This window comes from Rana temporaria, chromosome 2 (assembly GCF_905171775.1).
Source record: "Rana temporaria chromosome 2, aRanTem1.1, whole genome shotgun sequence".
Taxonomy (NCBI): Eukaryota; Metazoa; Chordata; class Amphibia; order Anura; family Ranidae; genus Rana; species Rana temporaria.
Window position 1 is genome coordinate 167322514 of NC_053490.1, and position 18435 is coordinate 167340948.

The following is an 18435-nucleotide window of genomic DNA, read 5'->3' on the forward strand; positions in this document are numbered from 1 at the left end:
TTAGCAAGGGAGGAGAGAGCCTGGAGTCATGTAATCGCTGGGAGATGCTGTTATTTTATTTTTTTGGGCAAACAAATGCTTTAAGACCTGGGTTTCAACAACCATGCCATTAAAGCCAGATACTAAGAAGCAGTAAGTAATAGAGGGCCTTAAGAGAGTGGATCTAGCCTGTTAGGAAGAGGTTGTGGGTGGTGCGCTAGCAGTCTGAGGTTATCATGGGCCAGTTTGGAGCAAGTATGATCACAATTTTCCTTTTTTTTTTTTTTTTTAAACAATTCACACTGGAGGGACGATTTAAGCCTGAACTGAGACATGGGGACTATTAAGATATCCGAGGCTAGAAATATAGAATTCCTGGTTTGGGCAAAAAACAGAGGTAGTTTTTTTGTGAAATATAGAGGCTAGGAAGCCCACATCTGGAATTCCCAATTTTTGGCATATCAAGACTGAAGATATCTGGATGAAAGGCCCCCTTGATCCAGGCAATGGCGGCTGAGGTTATTCACTTTACACTTGTTTACTTGGTTCCTTCAAGGCAGCCAGACTCCTGGTGCCTCCTATATGGTTGATGTAGGCTACAGCCATGGCATTGCCTGACTGCTCCCTCATTGGGCATCCATTGAGAGGGGGAGGGGGGGTCCAGTGCTACAGGGTTAGGAACTTGGTATCCTTGGACTGTTAGGAATTTGAACACTCCTTCTCAACCTTGAGGTGCTGCTTATAGACAGCTTCAGATGTCCAAGATTTCTGCCATAGGATTCTGCGCATGTAAAGGGAAATTAAAACCAGTCTGGAAATTTGTCTCATGACACATTCTTGGGCAGAATTTACACTCGCCTGCTCGCATTTTGCGAGTAAATTTTAAGGGCTGGCGAGTGTGGGCTGCCTGGGAGCAAGGAGTGAATATGGTTGGAGAGAGGAGAGTGGCCACCTGGTTGTTCAGAGCGTGGGGAACATAACAGCTTTCCATTCAATAGCTGTGTTCCCCTGCCGTGTGCTGTCATATACAGCACCTCCCCCCTGTCCGGGCACTTTGATAGACAGATCACCCATCGAAGGATTGGACGGGTGATCTGTCTATCAAAGTGCCCGGACAGGGGGGGGGGGGGGTTGGCTGTATATGACGGCTTGCGGCGGGGGAACACAGCTAATGAATTGAAAGCGGTTATGTTCCCTGCGTTTTGAACAACCAGGCGGCGGCTCCTCTCCTCTCTCTTACCCAGCACAGGTAGGCTGCAATGGGGACACTGGCTGCACTGGAGACACGTGGCTGCATTGGTAGACATGGGCAGGCTGCATTTTTGGGCACGGATAAAGTTGTTGTTAATATTTATTTTTATAACTTAATTCTGCATAAAACATTTAAGTGTCATTTCATGAGATCATTTATGAGGGCAGGATTAGGGTGCGGGACATGGTAGGGGTTGGGCAACTGGTGGCAACTATGCCTTGAGGCCTGGCTAGTAGCTCAGGACTTGAAATTTTGAGCTCTGTTCTAGGGCATTCACACAATCACGCAAAAAAAAAAAAAAAAGCAATTTGCTGTAATTGCTCTGTAGCGACAGGATCCTGAAATATAAAGTCATGTTGGTTGTTTATTGCTCTAGTTTAGTTAGCTGCAGTTGGACAGGGCTGGACCCACAAGAGCAAAAAGAGCCTTTAGGAGCTTTTCAAAATTTCTATCTGTGGAATCTATGAAACAAGTGAGATGTTGGTTTAGGACAGAGATGACAGGATCATATAGAATAGCCCACTTCTTTGCCAACTTTTTCCAAGGGATAGATTTCAGCAAAGATTTTTGGGGGAGCAAAAAAGCCATCATAGACTGCACATTCTATCTATACATGAACAAGTAATGGTTTGCAGTATTTTGCACATCTGTTCTGTATTCAAAGCATGGCGAGACAGAAGAAAATCAGGCTGCACAATGCCAGGGCTTTGGCGGAAATCACCAATGATCTTTTCAACATTATTAAGAATAAAAGCTCGCTCTTCAATATAGTGGATTTCTGAAGAGGAAAAGTTTTCCACAACTTCTTCCACATTCCTTGGGCGTCTGCATCCTCTATAACCAGCACATCGGGATTCAACTCAGGCTAGGAAATGGGAGTAGGAGAAGAGTGGTGGTGTTTTTCAGCCCTGGACAAATATGGCTGTATTAAGGTCAAAATTTGGCAAAGGAATTGTAAACGAGATGCAGAGAATTCTGATTTAAATAGGCCGCTTAGTCCAGTATCAGAGAGGAGAAATACAAAAGCCGCTAGCACATGTTTCAAGTGATACTATGACTAAGCACCGGATTTAGGTGTGAAACATGTAAGCTGTTTGCATCCCCCCCTTTTGTACTGTATAGATCGACTGCTATACACTGAATTTTAACCTAATAAAAGCGTTGTATCAAAATGCTGCCGTCCAGGATTGTTTGTTTGTTCTTTAAATAGGCCGCTTGTTACGTGCCTGAGATAGAGGTAAATTAGCTTTGTCCATCATGGTGGACATACCCTCAAAAGGGTGTCTTTAGGGACCTCTTTCCACAGCGATGGGCCACTGCTAAGGACCTGTAAAGCACCCAGTAGCTGACAATGCATTGCACCAAGTGCCAAGGTGAGTGCCATGCAGGATCCAGTGCCCAAAACAACATTACAGGCTTGGGTACAGCTCCCAAGTTTTTACCAAGGTTGCACAGATTCAGATACGCTGCTTCTATGTTGGCATTAGAAGACATTGAGTGGTTCAATGAAGAATCCAACTTCTAAAATAATAAAGAAAAATAAAAAAAAACGAATTAAAGTGGATGTAAACCCCATTCATGAAATCTGACCAGGGCACATATCTGTAGTGTTTACTTATCGCTCTCCAAAGCCCCAAGTCCTGTCTCGTTCTACTGCTCCGTTCCTCTGTTAGCATAACTTCTGACAAGTTCTCTTACACAGGAGATACAAGCCGCTGAAAATTTGTGTCAGGGAGGGTGCTATAATTATATTAGTAGAGAGCTTGTCTATTCACAGCACAGTCCTGCAAGTTTCTTCATTCCTCTGCCTATGTGGAGGGGAAGTGTGTGTGCCTTACCTCCAATCAGCTCTCCCACAGTGTATGCCCAGACTCCCCTCCCTATGCTGAAACAGGAAGACAAATTTCTAACACCATGTGCACTTTATAAAGAATATAAAAAGCTGAAGAAAGCAGATAGACATGTAAAACTTGTGTAGGGAGATTTGATTAATCTCTGTATCATCTTAGAATTTTCACTTCATTCTGTATATGTAAGGGTTTACAGTCACTTTAAGCTGAGTGATTTTCTCTACAAATGAAGAGGCCTATCATCGTCGGACACTAGCACAAAACTGAGGACACACAGAGTGGGGTAAAGTTATAGGGGAGGCACCCAAAGCTCCCTGTTAACCACTTAAAGCGGATGTCCGCTGAAAAAAAAATATTAAAATCCAGCAGCTACAAATACTGCAGCTGCTGACTTTTAATATTAAGACACTTACCTGTCCTGGAGTCCAGCACTGTCCGCAGCAGAGGACGGGCGATAGCTCGTCATTCTGCTGCCCCCCCGCCATCCTCGGTGAGGGAACCAGGTTTCACTGCCCGGTTCCCTATGGCGCATGCGCGAGTCGTGCTACGCCTGCCGATTGGCTCCTGCTGTGCACTGGGTGCCGAGTGTTCCCAGAACACAGCAGGGGGGGAGGTGACGTTTATGCCCGCAGTTTACCCGGAACGGTGTCTTTAGACAGGCATCTGCACCCCCCTCCCCCTGAAAGGTGTCAAATGTGACACCGGAGGGGGGGAGGGTTCCGATCAGAGGGAGTTCCACTTTAGGGTGGAGCGCCGCTTTAAGGACTGCCTAAAGCCGATATACGTCGGCGGAATGGCACGGCTGGGCACAATCATGTACCCGTATGCGATTCCTTAAGCCCAGCCATGGGCCGAAGTTTCGTGACCGTGCCTGCGGACGCGATCGCCGCCGGTGTCCCCCGATCGGTCACCGGAGCTGAAGAACGGGGAGAGGTGTGTGTAAACACAACTTCCCTGTTCTTCGTTGTGGCAGTGTCATTGATCGTCTGTTCCCTGATATAGGGAAGGACGATCAATGACGTCACACGTCCAGCCCCGCCGCCCCTACAGTTAGAAACACATATGAGGTCACACTTAACCCCTACAGTGCCCCCTAGTGGTTAACTCCTAAACTACAATTGTCATTTTCACAGTAAACAATGCATTTTCATAGCACTTTTTGCTGTGAAAACGACAATGGTCCAAAAAATGTGTCAAAATTGTCCGCCATGTCGCAGTCACGAAAAAAATCACTGATCGCCGCCATTAGTAGTAAAAAAAAAAAAAATTATTAATAAAAATGCAAAAAAAAAAAACTATCCCCTATTTTGTAAACACTATACATTTTGCGCAAACCAATCGATAAAAAAGGCTTATTGCGATTATTTTACCAAAAATAGGTAGAAGAACAATACGTATGGGAATAAAATATTTTTGGTGGATATTATAGCAAAAAGAAAAAAATATTGCATTTTTTTCAAAATTGTCGCTCTATTTTTGTTTATAGCACAAAAAATAAAAACCGCAGAGGTGATCAAATACCACCAAAAGAAAGCTCTTTTTGTGGGAAAAAAAAAAAAAGACGCCAATTTTGTTTGTGAGCCACATTGCACGACCGCGCAATTGTCAGTTAAAGCGACGCAGTGCCGAATCCTAAAAAGGGGCCTGGTCCTTTACCTGCATATTGGTCCTGGTCTTAAGTGGTTAAAAAAACAGCTCCACCGATCTTCACTCACTTGAAAAGTTAAGGTGCTTGAGGAATCTTCAGCATCTGACATTTTTGGCTGTTTCAAATGCTTGGGGTCCTTGATTACGTTTTGGAATCCAGAATGGCACTACTGTACCAACGTAGGTGCCAGCACATGGAATAACAGAACACAGCAGGTGTCCCAGCATCTGACGTGTAGGGAAATGTCAGATGCTAAAGATTCTTCAACCCATGTAGCTCCTCAAATAAGCAAAGTGCCTTGACATCCTAGGCTGTGTCTCTTGTAATTATCACTTGTTTTTGTATAGCTAAGAAAAAACCAACAAAGTCACCTGTGGCTGGGTTTAGGTGTTTCAATAAAAAATTGATAGCTACACAATAAATATATTAGTAAAAGCCTTTTTGCCCAGTGAACACATTGACAATTTGACATGGTAAAGTGTGGTGAATATAAAGTGCATATAATAAATATGTATTTGGACAATGCCTTACCTTATAAAACAAAAACAGTATACATAAATTGAGTACTGACCTCTTTAATTTGAGACTTTGACAACATGCCGCAATATGGTCTCCAGTTCCTTTTTATGATCCCGACTACTCTTCCAGATGGTTTTGCATTGCTCTTTTCAACAGTTTTTAGCTGTAATGAAATATTTACACAGTTTAATCACTAAACCATTAACAACATATACTTGCAACTTATTTTTGAAAGAAGTTTAAATGGAAGGACAGTATCTACCATGTATGTGTTCCGGCAAGCAGAGCAGAATATAAAGGCCTAAATTTACCCTACCTATAGAACTGCTCCTCCTAGAGCATTCCTATTATTTAGAAAGCAGGGCAAGATCAGCTTTACTTTTTTGCTATTGGTCCCACGTAGTCTCACTGCATTTAAAAAATATTTATTGGCTGGATTTGCTTCCACAGATGCTGTATCGATCACTTTCTGCGGATATCTGGATTTCTCATGCTTCACTGGAAAATGCATGCGTTATCTGATTACCCTAATTAGTTTTTAACATTTCCAATTATCAAATGAAGAATTAATGGTTTTTCATTATTTCCTTTGAAAGGCACAATGTGCTCTACTCAGCTCGCTCCGTGCCACCAAAGTCTCCTATATAGACCACTGTAAAAATATTTTTTTATTTGCAGATTTCATTAATCAAGTTTGTCAGAACTTAGTCGAGGTATATAGGAGACATTGTTATTTGGTCAGGAAACAAAAAGCATTTGCAAAAGTTTATGGAGATCTCAACAACACAGTAAATTTACAGCAGGTTTTGGTGACCAAGAGGGCTCATTCTTGGATTAAGGGATCTATATCTATATCTATATTTAGGATGGTAATCGAAAACCAACAGCTACTAAAAATGCATTGAAATATACAAGATTTTATCCAGAACAAGAATTTGATGTCATATAACCAATTTGTGAAAATATGGATCAATAGGTTTTAGGTATGAAGACTTTTAAACACAGGCTGTAAAACTAGGTTCTCGTAGTACTACACAGGGCGCTCCAGAATTCTGCACTCCCCACATAGGGCGCTCCAGAATTCTGCACTCCCCACATAGGGCGCTCCAGATACAACTGGCCCTTTTAAAGCAACCATACTGCTGATGCGGCTTGCTACGAAATAGGGAGACACCCCTGCCTTACAATGGTGGACCATATCCTCCTCTAAACAATGGACTCAAACCGAATAGAATGCCATTTCTGCTAGTCTCAACGTATTATTTAACTTGCAGTAAAAAAATTATAATAATTTCCCTAGACCTAGCATATGGTACCAGGGGGAGGCAATTGCATTATTGATGTTGTGGATTATTTTGCTAAGTGAATTTGGTAATTTAAAAAAAAAAAAAAAAAAAGAAGAAGAAAAAAAGTGTCTATTTAGATTTGTGTAGAACGTAGCAAACACAAAGGTGCATTTTGTCTTGGTCACCAATGAAAGCAAAAACTGAAAAACTAAAAATTTCAATATAACAACTAAAGGCTGGTACACACAATATCGGCTAGTTCAACAGAAACTGGACAACATGCCGTGTTTACAACAGCCTGTCTGACAGAAGCCGGTCCAATGACTGGCTTTTGTCGAATAAGCATGTTGAGAAACCAGCATCTGATTACCGACCATTGTGTACCAGTGGGGTGGGAGTCCCCCTGTCAGAACACAATAGCTCAGCAGAGGAGGTGCACATTGCTTAGCTAGTACATTGACCTCTCGCTTAGTTGAACGAAAAAAACTTCCTGTGTGTACCTAGCTTTAGAGGAAACAAGTTACTATAAAACACTAATTCAGATTAATTTCAATTAAATTTATCTTTACATGCGACATAAAACAGCACCAATTGTTTAAAATACCATTTTTTCTTTTTCATCTACAGATTCAATATCTTCATTTTCACCATCATCATCATCATCTTGGAGGACCACAGCGGATGGAGCCACCCAATTCTCCTTTTCCAAGAGCTGTACAGCAACAATGTCTTCATGCATTGCTCGGTTTAAGCTTCGTAACCCTTGTAAGATTATCTGCAAAAGTTTATAGAAATTACGTCATGCATTAGGTTTGTATATAGCAGACACTTTCCCTGTGTCCTTGTTTACCATACATATACATATACATTACACCTGCAGCCATTAATGAAGAGTTTTCTTGCATGCTGAATTGTTTTTTATTTGCATCTTTTTGCACCCATTTGACCCCCAACAAAGTTTTAGACCTGTAGGAGTTTCGCACAACATAAGCATCACATACAAGCCATTTTGAAATTATATTTAATCCTTCTCACCCATTCTTATTTTTTTCAAATACTTACATTTCCACCACCAAGGGTGAGTCCAGGTTCTCATAACAGTCATATATAAACAATAACATAACACAGGGCTCAAAATGTCAAGTCCTGAGCTACTAGCCAGGCCTCAAGAGTTACTCGCCACCAGTTGCCCCACCTAATTCATACACTGCCCTGCGCCTAATTGCACCCGTAAACACGCCCTCGTAGATTATCTCATGGAATGACAATGTTTAATGCAGAATCAAGTTACAAAATTAAATATTACCAACAACAACTTTAACAAAATGGGACAGGGCACTGGGGGCAGACCAGAGGGACAGGGCACTAGAACTGGGTCTCTTCCCAATTCTCTTCCTGTCTCCTCTGCAACTCCCATCCAATCTCTCTCTCTCTCTCCCATTCATCTCATCATCAGGAGCCCGTGTGTGCGGCTCCACGCTTGCATGTCCCCACTTCCCCCTTTTATTCAGGCTGGCAGAGAGGAGAGGAGCTGCAGCACAGCGGGAGGGAGTACAATCCAGCGCTGAGATCCACACAACTGCACAGCCATTGACACCATAGCACAGCGCACACTGACAGCGCACAGCACACATTGAGACCAGTCTGTTCACAGTGCTCAGGCTAAACTGTTGGACACCTACATAGAGCACAAGGAGAAGAAAACGGCACAAACTAGAAGGCTGCCGCTCTCATGTCAGGGCAACTTTCAGTGAGCGCTGCACCGGAGTGGTAATTTTTGCAATCCTCCACCTTACTTTCTGCTCTCCAGCTACATTGGTCGGGGCCCGGGGGAGGGGGCAGGCTCAGAGAGGTCATACTGTTAGGTCCCATGGCTTAATAAGAATTGTAAGTAGAGCACCTGTGTACTGCTCTGCCTGTGCGTGGCTCACCAGACTACTTTTCCCGAGCATGCACCTTTCCTCTTCGGCTGCCAATCTCATCGGACTCTTAGTGTAGGCACAGATTGGAGGGAGATTGGTCATGCAGCCCTGTCATCACTCGCCCCCAGCTTAAATCCACTCGCCAAATGCTAGTAGGCAAGTGGAAATTTTGAGGGCTGACATAACAGATATGATCACAAATCAATAATCACAAGATAATATTCAAATCCTTCATAGCAACCTCCATGTGTGTGCTTAGGGTCATTGTCCTGTTGGAAGATGAACCTTTGCCCCAGTCTGAGGTCCAGAGCGGTCTGAAGCAGACTTTCATCAAGGATGTCTCTGTACATGGCTGCATTCATTTATCCCTCGATCCTGACTAGACTCCCAGTTCATGAAGGGATGGTATTGGCCAGGCGACGAGCGGTGCCTGGTTTTCTCCAAACATGAAACTTACCATTCAGGCCAAAGAGTTCAATCTTTGTTTGATCAGACCAGACAATTTTATTTCTTATGGTCAGGGTCCTTCAGGCGCCTGGCCTTCGATCCATCAAAATCCAAAATCCACTGAAAAGACGTATGGCAATAAGTGCACCATCCATCCAGCAGGTCGGTTTTGGATGACAATCAGATGGAAACAGACATGCAGTCTGTTTCCATCAGACCCCATAGAGGAGAGCGGGCTCTGTCCTTGTCCGCTCTGCATAGCAGACATCCGCCTGCTCAACGGGGATCAGCAGAGAGGTCCCCCGCTGAGCAGTCGGACTTTGCTTGGACAGATTCGCCAGATGTGAATAGGACCTAAAGGCCTTGTCCCCCGATCGCTTGGTTTGGCCAGGCGGCCCACTCTAGGAAGAGTCCTGGTAGCTCCAAACTTCTTTAATTTACGGATTACGAAGGCCACTGTGCTCATTGGGACCCTCAATGCTTCAGATATTTTTCTGTACCCTTCTCCAGATCTGTGCCTTGATACAATCATGTCTCTGAGGTCTACAGTCAATTCCTTGGACTTCATGGCTTGGTTTGTGCTCTGACATGCACTGTGAGACCTTATATAGACAGGTGTGTACCTTTCCAAATCATGTCCAATCAACTGAATTTACCACAGGTGGACTCCAATCAAGTCGTAGAAACATCTCAAGGATAAAGGATGCACCTGAGCTCAAAAAGGTTGTGAATACTTATGTACATGTGATTTTTTTTTTCTTATTTTTAATAAATTTGAAAATATTTCAAACAAACTTTTCACGTTGTCATTATGGGGTATTGTTTGTAGAATTTTGAAGAAAATAATGAATTTATTCCATTTTGGAATAAGGCTGTAACAACATGTGGAAAAAGTAAAGTGCTGTGAATACTTTTTCCAGATGCACTATAAATACATAGATAACATTTGGGGAATGTATATGGTTACCTCTTTGTTCTCTAAAGCATCTCCATGGACCCAAACAGTTCCTTCTAAAAAGTTGTCTCTACTTGCTCTGAATGTTCCTTGAAGGTAAATGCCAGATTTTATCCCTTGCTGTAATTTAGACAAAGGAAGATGCTCCGAAAAGATAACTTTACTACTTTCCACTTCATTCTGGGAAATAAAAAAGTATTGGATTGTTAATTAACAAAAAAAAAAACTGAAACGTTTAACATCTGAGCAACATGCTAGCACTCAACATACCAAAATGATAAATTATAACCAATATCATCTTTATTTTCACTTAAAGTGTGGATAAACCCAAATCATTAAATTTGAGCTGGGCACATATATCTGCAGTGTTTTGTTATCTCTCTCCAAAGCACCATGTCCAGTAGCCGTCTCCTGCACCGTTCCTCTGATATCAGCCCGATAACTTCTCACACAGTCTCAGAGATGGGAGATAGAAGTGTGTGTTGGGTGAGGTTGCTATAAATAGATTAGTAGTCCCCTTGCATCTAAGAACAGAGCTGTGAATATTCCTATCTTCCTTCACCTATGAGGAGAGGGGGGGGGTGCCTTTCCTCCAATCAGCTGTCTTGGCTGTATGCAAATAATCCACTCAGTGCTAACCAGAAAGAGAAAAACTTTAAGGCCCCTTTCACACGGGCAGACTGTTCAGGTCTGCCTGTCAGTTTTTTAGGCGGACCTGAACAGATGTTTCATGCAGGCCTATGGAGCAACGGATATCAGCAGTGACATGTCAGCTGACATCCGATCCGCTGAAACTCTATTTTCTATTCGTCTGGCAGATCAGATGAAAAAACTGACAAACGGTCCCTTTTAATCCCATCCCCCATAGAGGGGAGTGGAGCTCTGACAGGTCTGTCCCTGCACAGTGAGCAGAGACGGACCTGTCATCCACTGACTCAGCGGGAATTAATGGCGCGATCCCCACTGAGCAAGCAGAGTCTGTAAAAATGGACAACCCTGTGTGAAAGGGGCCCAACATGAAGAGCACTTTCTAAAGGATATATGCATGCAAAAAAATGTTATAGGAAGATTTGTTTCATCCCTGTGTATCATCTGAGGCTGTTCACTTCACTGGGTATATGTGAGGGTTTACATTCACTTTAAAGTGGAGTTCCAACCACTTTTGACAGGTGGTCTTAAAACGAAAGACCACCCCTCGTTTTTGGATATAACATTTTTTTTTTTTGTTTCCCTCCTAATTTTCTATGAAGTGCATAGTGTACGTCCGATCCATCCGGGCCGTGACGCAGGACATCTTATCCTTTTGTGCGGCAAGCCCCCGCCCCCCCCCCCCACTGTCTTCTGGGACCTGTGTGTGTCCCAAAAGAGAAGCTGGCCATTCACAAAGCGGAGCACGACTCGTGCATGCGCAGTAGGAAACAGGCAGTGAAGCTGCAAGGAGAGCTGTGGATGACGGGGGCATGTAAACTAAAAAAGGAGTCAGGGCTCAGTAGTCATGATAAACCGTGGTCAGTTTACAGGGCGGGAGGGGCGCAAAGCCAGGCAGGATCAGCCAGGTATTTCAGATAAAGGGTGCCAAATTACACAGCACAAGAAACTGTGCTGTATAACATGCTTTAAAGTAACAGGATTCATTTTTTTGGGGGGGTTACAAACACTTTAAAACAATAGAAAATGCAATATGCAATACAGTAGTGGACATTCTACAAACAGATGCTAGGCTAAAAAATAGGAATTCTACATTGCTACCTTTAGGTGACTGGACACTAGAAAAAGCTTTGTTGGGACAACCCCCAACCTACACAAACCCTGCAAGGCTCAAGCGGTAAAGAGATCACAGAGGAAATGGGGTGGGGAGGCTGTGTTCTGTACTCCGAGACATGGATTTTAATGGCAAGCCAAAATTCTTATTATTTTAATCGTACAGTGCTGGACACGGGCATGGTTTCCTAGACCATGGGTCATCCCCAATGCAATAAACAGAGGGTTGGGGGGAAAATAAACCTCACCCGATACATTACAGGAGTATTGAGGGTGGGGGGGGTGCATCTATTCTAGAGGTTGGAATGTGCCCAATCAATGAATATCAGGCAATTAGGATGCTGCGAGTTCCATGAACTAGAGTCTGTTGAGCAGTTATAAAACTGAAGATGTGTGGTGAAAGGTAGGCAAGTTCCAAGGCATCTACAGTTTGTAAGTGATCAATCGCATTAAAGGGAGTACTAAGAACAGAAGCAATGCAACCTTTACCAGTACTAAGCTGGAAAATAGAGTTAACTGGTAACAAAGACCAGATCTTTGTGGAGGCAAGGTAATCCTCGACTCTCATGAAGGCAGGTAGGTTATATCAAAATTCAATGAAGAGTAATGCCGTGTACACACGATCGGAATATCCGACACCAAATATTCGATGTGAGCTTTTGGTCGGATATTCTGACCGTGTGTAGGCCACATCGGAATTTCCGACAACAAATGTTTGAGAGCTGGTTCTTACTTTTTCCGACAACAAAAAAGTACAAAACGTACAAAAATCCTACGCATGCTCGGAATCAATTCGACACATGCTCGGGATCATTGAACTTAATTTTTCTTGGCTCGTCGTAGTGTTGTACGTGACCGCATTCTTGACGTTCAGAATTTCCGAAATTTGTGTGACGTCTGTGTATGCAAGACAAGTTTGAGCGAACAATCCGTCGAAACAAAAACCACGGTTTTGTTGTTGGAATGTCCCATCGTGTGTACGCGGCATTAGGGTTGGAGGCCAGAGAGATAAGAGTAAAAATGGAGTCTAGGTAGTGGAGCGAACCTCCCCAAATAGTAAGGAGTAAAGTTCCTATGACCTCGAGTGGAGAAAACAGGGCTCTGGCTGTTCAGGCAACCACCAGCATAACCTAAAATAGATACTCATAGGGAGCAACTGGCGGGTGCCAGGGAGAGCATGTTCATAAACATGGGGCCAGTGATTGACAAAATGTCATGATGAAGGAAATGTGAATAAGAATGATAGTAAGATTGGACCCAGAAAACCCATAGTACATGAGCAGTTTGACAATAATGCAGTATTTACAGAAGAAAGAAGTATGAACATCAGCGTTTGGGCATAAGGGTTAAAGATGGACTTCGGAGCCTTGTGAAAGAAGCGTGTCAAAGGTAACCTGGGATTTCAATATTTAGGGTGTGAATAAAGGTCCAATGGTATAGCACCAAAAAGCTTGGTGATTTTATTTATTTTTAGCAATGTAAGGGGGTACATTGCCATGTGAATAAATAGGGAGTATAAACCTTCATATTGCATTTACTATTAAATTTAGAAAATCTCTCATGTGAGCGATATAGTGGCAGTTCTATAGGAGACCAGGCAGAAAATTAGCTGATGCAGTAGACATAGTGACAGGTCTACAGGAAACCACCTAAAAGCTGTAGTAATTTGAATAGATGTTTTTAGGGGATGATGAGACATGCATCCCTAAAAACGGAGAAGGATCAATGTGTAGGAAAAGTCGTAATGACCACCCCTGACTGTCAGCAGCAGGAAATTTGTCTTGTGAGGCAGAAAGTAGGAATGGGTAGCAGAAAAACAAAGGAGGACAAAAACAGAGACTCTGTGTGTACCTCTCTTAAAACAACGTGAAAAAAATAAAAAAAAAAAAGAGTCTAGGATTTCTTTATTCTTAGCGGTCAGCAGATGTCTCCTCACTTCCATTAGCCACCTAAATGTACTCCTCAAGGGAATTCCCAAAGAGAAGCTCACCTTTAAAGGGCATGCAAAAATCCCCTTTCATGAGCTAGGTCCACTAACCATGCTCTAAGCTATACATGTGCAGAAAAAGTAAGGACAGTCTGAAGATTTGACGAACCCCACTCTCCATGATATCTACACAGGATAGTAGGGCAGAGAGCAACAATTGTAAGTTTTCTGCAAAATAAGTAACAGTGGTGATACCCCCCAAGAATTCTTTATGGTCTGGGTGTCGTAGGAATAGACCACTGTCCTGGACCTGTATAACACCCTGCAGTTATCAATACTCATTACACCATGTGCCAAAACACAGGATCCAGTGCCTAGGGCAAACATTACAGGCTGGCCCCGCTGCTGAAGAGTCTGTTTATGGATCCCAAGATAAACCACTAGAAAGCCCTGAAGCAATAAGAAATTGGACCTTGATAGAAGTGTCAGTCGAAGCAGTAAAGAAAATTAAGAATGGTTTACAAAATGTATACAAAAAAGGGAAAGAGGTCCATTGCCTAGGACACTAGCAAAAACTGAGTGCCATGGAGTGGGTAGGATTAAATTAGAATGCACTGGAGCTGTTCCTAGCAAAGCTTTTTCCAGGGTTCAGTTAACTGAGGTAGTGACATATGAACCACAGTCTAGAACATCTTGTCAAGTACTGTACAACTGAGAAAAATTGTTTGTGCATTTACCTGGTCATCAGAAACATATGAAAGACGATCAACAAGTTCTGGATTAGCCAACAAACTTTTTATGTATTCTTCACCTAAAAAAAAGAAAAACGAGTTTTGTAAATGTTGGTCATTTTAAAATACTGCAACAGGTATGCTTTATCTAGCAATCATTTAAAACCGGATTTCTCAACCACAGATCCATGAGACGTCCCCAGGGGCTCTGCTGCAATCTCCCCATCTATTACAAGCCAGTAATGGGTAGATCACATCCCCCATATAGCCAACAGTCATCTGCTCCTCATGCCGCAGAGCTGCACAGGGAAGCAACATACATTAATGTCCTGCACGGATCCCAGCCAGCACTCCCCTCCTGTCCATCACAGATGTTTGTATGTGGTATCACATGGGATGGACTAGAGAGGAGGTCAGGTAAGGATCAGCACATCAGATACAATACATTAGCTTCCCTGTGCCACTCTGCACGGCCCCATGTACTGTGCTGTACTCTCCTGGCCCTCCTGTACTGTGCTGTACTCTCCTGGCCTCCCACCACGGTTCTCTATTGGCCCTCCCCCATTACTATGCTGTGCTCCTGGCTCCCCTGTACTGTTGCCTCCTGCTGACCCCCCTTCCCCCCTGTGCTGTTCCCACCCTGATGCTCTGCCCTGTTAACCCCCTGTACATTGCTTATCTCAAGCTTGACCCAGAATTGAGCATCTGTAACGAAAAAGCAAGCAAAACTTTATCAAAAGGGAGGTTGTAAACCCGATAAAAAAAAAACATGCAAGGACAAAGGCATAATGAGCTAGTATGCATCGCATACTAGCGCATTATGAAATACTTACCCTAGAGTGAAGCCGTGCAGTGGCACCCGCACATCGCTGAGATGTCCCGACATCTTCCCCAGTGTTTCTTCCGCGTGTGCGGGCTGCGGCGCTGACCGACCAGTACAGCAGTGATCTCACTCCTACATATGCGCAAGTCACAAGGCCCTAAAGAAACGGCACAGACGGCAAGGTGCCCCAGAAGTTCGCACCCCGCTGCCAGGGCCATTTACAAAGCACAGTGCATCCGCTGCAAGGTTCCCCGGAAGTTTGCCCCCTCCACCTTCCCCCCGCTGCCAGGCCATTTACAAAGCACAATGCGCTTTGTGCATGTGCAGTAGGGAACCAGCTGTGAAGCTGCATTTTTTGGTGGGAGGTTTGGAGCTCTGCTTTAAGCTCCGTAAAATTTTACCCCCTTCATAACCAGAGCATTTTTTTGCTATTCGATACTGTGCTACTTTAACTGGCAATTGCGCAATGGGACTGCAATAGTGCAGCGGGCAATCTGATAATGGGTGGAAACTGACAGACATCACCAATGACACTAATACAGTGATCAGTTCTAATACCATACACTGTCACTGTACTAATAACACTGGCTGGGATAGGGTTAACATAGGGGGCAATGAACGTAGGGGCAATGAAAGGGTTACCTGTGTGCCTAACAATGTGCAATATGTGCCGATTTTACCAATAGACATGGCTAAAATCCGCCATATCGCTGCTCTCTCTACAGAGCCCTGTGTTGTTAGTAAACACAGGGCTCTGTGCTGTGATTCTATAAGCCAAATTAGCATCTCCCAGCCCTAAATCATTGGCGAGCCAGAGGGGGCATGTGCCCCAAGCGCCGCCGTCCCCATGCTCCAAGGGTCCTGTGCGAATTCCCTGTCACATCTGGACAGGAAACGCTGCATTTACTTAAACAAATTGGTTGTATTCTTCTCCCATAGCAGCAGGCCAGCTTCTCCCTCCCCTTCAGTGGCTGCAGTAGGAAAATATTAAACAGAGTCTTCCCTGAGTTAAGAAATGTCTAACTTTGCCACTGAGCTGTAGAAATTAAAAATTTCAGGTCTTCCCAGAGATCTCATACTTTTTGCCAAAGGTTCCTTGAATGTAAAAAGGACGAGAAACCCTGAATTAAAGTGATATCAGCAAGGAAAGCCAAAGAGTGATTTCGCCTTTTGGAAGGAAATAAAGAGTCAAGGATAAAAATATCTAATTACACCCAACACAAAGGCATAAGTAAATAGGTTTTAAAAAATAGAATAAAAAAGCCATGTATTTTATTTTTTTCGCTAGAAATTAGAAAGAAAGTGAGTTAGAACCTCTATCAAGTGTTTACTGCTGTCTGTGTCCTCACTTGAGAGATACTCCCTCCCTTCTCTATCGTGTTCCTGAGAGAAGAATCAAGGAGAATTTCTCCAAAAGGAACATAGCATTAATGCCGCGTACACACGATCAGTCCATCTGATGAGAACGGACCGATTTCATTGGTTAACCGATGAAGCTGACTGATGGTCCGCCGCGCCTACACACCATCGGTTAAAAAAACGATTGTGTCCAACGCGGTGACGTAAAACACAACGACGTGCTGAAAAAAACAAAGTTCAATGCTTCCAAGCATGCGTCGACTTGATTCTGAGCGTTTGCGTTGATTTTTAACTGATGGTTGTGCCTACTAACGATCGATTTTGACCTATTGGTTAGGAATCCATTGGTTAAATTTAAAACAAGATTGCTTTTTTTTAAACCGATGGTTAAATAACCTATGGGGCCAACACACGATCGGTTTTGACCGATGAAAACGGTCCATCAGACTGTTGTCCTCTGTTTAACCGATCGTGTGTACGAGGCATTAAAAGCACTTTTACTGGTACCGTAGGAAGAGTTAGAATGAACATTTGTCAAGTGTCCTCACTGGAGAAATTTCCTTACTTTGTTACTGTGTTGTGTCACAGAAATGAAGGTGGATCTCACCAATTGGGGCACAGACAGCAACACCTGACAAAGCGTTCAAATTCTTCATAAACTAGCCATCTAAAAAAAAACTGGGATCATCATCTTGCCAATATTGTTTTAAAAAGGAAAAGCTGCACAATAAAACGGCTGAGCAAGACATACAAAAGACTCACATAGGAAAGTGAAAAGCAAGCAACACATAATGCAAGACTTACAGGTGTATGCTACAATTCCTTCTTCCAACGCTTTCTCTTTGTTTTTCCGGTCATTTGTTATTAGAAGTACTTGTAGATTTTTGTTTTTTTGTGAATTCTGCAAGTGCTTATTGTACCATTTTACTGCAGTTCTAATTGCTCTGTCGTTCCGATCGTTAGCATTCTCTCCTTGTTCTTGTTCTATGTAGGTCTCACTGTCATGAAAATAAAGAGCACATTACTAAAATAGCTTTTAGACCTAATCAAACAATTAATGCAACTGTTGTTACCTAAAAACAGTTAGGCTAACCATGTCATATTATATATTTTATTTTCCCCCCCAATGTTTAGAATTAAAATGAGAAAAAATTATGCTTAGTTGTAATTTCCAAACAGTAGTAGGAATAAGTGTGGACTAATAATAGTGGAGGATGTAACCAATCAGAATCATTGCTGTCAACCCAATTACGGTACTTTACTTGATTACTGCTCAGACATCCAACAGCAGGAGCAGAAAGAACTCAAAAATCTCCTTTATTTATGGCTAGAGGAGCTTTATCAAAGAATAAAATTACTAAACATCACTTGAATGCACTTTAGCATTAGAAAGCATGCAAATGCTCAGTTTGTGAATATTCAAAAACCTCCACTAGCCATAAAAATAAAACGGTGCTTCTCTGGAATCTTCTTCCAAAAGACACAGTAGTTTGCAAAATGTAACTGCGCCACAGATCAAACACCAGAAATCTAAAAACAAAAATAAGATCAGTCCTAAGAAAGAAAAAAAAAAAAAAATCGCTGTTACACTGTTTTGATAAGGCATACATTTATAGGGAAATAATATTAACAGCGCTAGTCTAAAGCCTCATACACACGATCGGATTTACATCGGATTTCAGATGGCAGAACTTTTTTAGCCAACATACACAAAACTACATGGGTTTTCTACTCTTTGGCACCACCGTTTGGCAACTTCTGTCCTTTTAAAAAATAAAATAAAATTGGGTCACTTTTATTTCCCTTGTAATAGAAAAAAAGAGCATGACAGGACCCCTTAAATGCGAGATGTGGCATCAAAATGACCTCAGATCTCATATTTACACTAAAATGCAATAAAAAACCAAAACCCCCATTTAAGACCAAAGGACAGAATTGACGTTTGACATCACTTCCACCATCTAAGGCAGGGGTCT

General features: G+C 42.8%; 1 protein-coding gene across 4 annotated transcripts in view; it reads right to left on the minus strand.

Annotated features, from left to right (window-relative positions):
• The window catches only part of DIS3 (DIS3 homolog, exosome endoribonuclease and 3'-5' exoribonuclease), a 61462-nt gene that overhangs the window by 29371 nt on the left and 13656 nt on the right, over window positions 1-18435 (minus strand). For all 4 annotated transcript variants that reach the window (XM_040341369.1, XM_040341370.1, XM_040341368.1 and 1 more), the window contains 5 exons: window positions 17264-17457; window positions 14284-14357; window positions 9871-10038; window positions 7139-7309; window positions 5301-5411 (listed from right to left, as the gene is read on the minus strand). In XM_040341369.1, the coding sequence (XP_040197303.1) occupies window positions 5301-5411; window positions 7139-7309; window positions 9871-10038; window positions 14284-14357; window positions 17264-17457 (718 nt within the window). The remainder of the gene's footprint in view (window positions 1-5300; window positions 5412-7138; window positions 7310-9870; window positions 10039-14283; window positions 14358-17263; window positions 17458-18435) is intronic.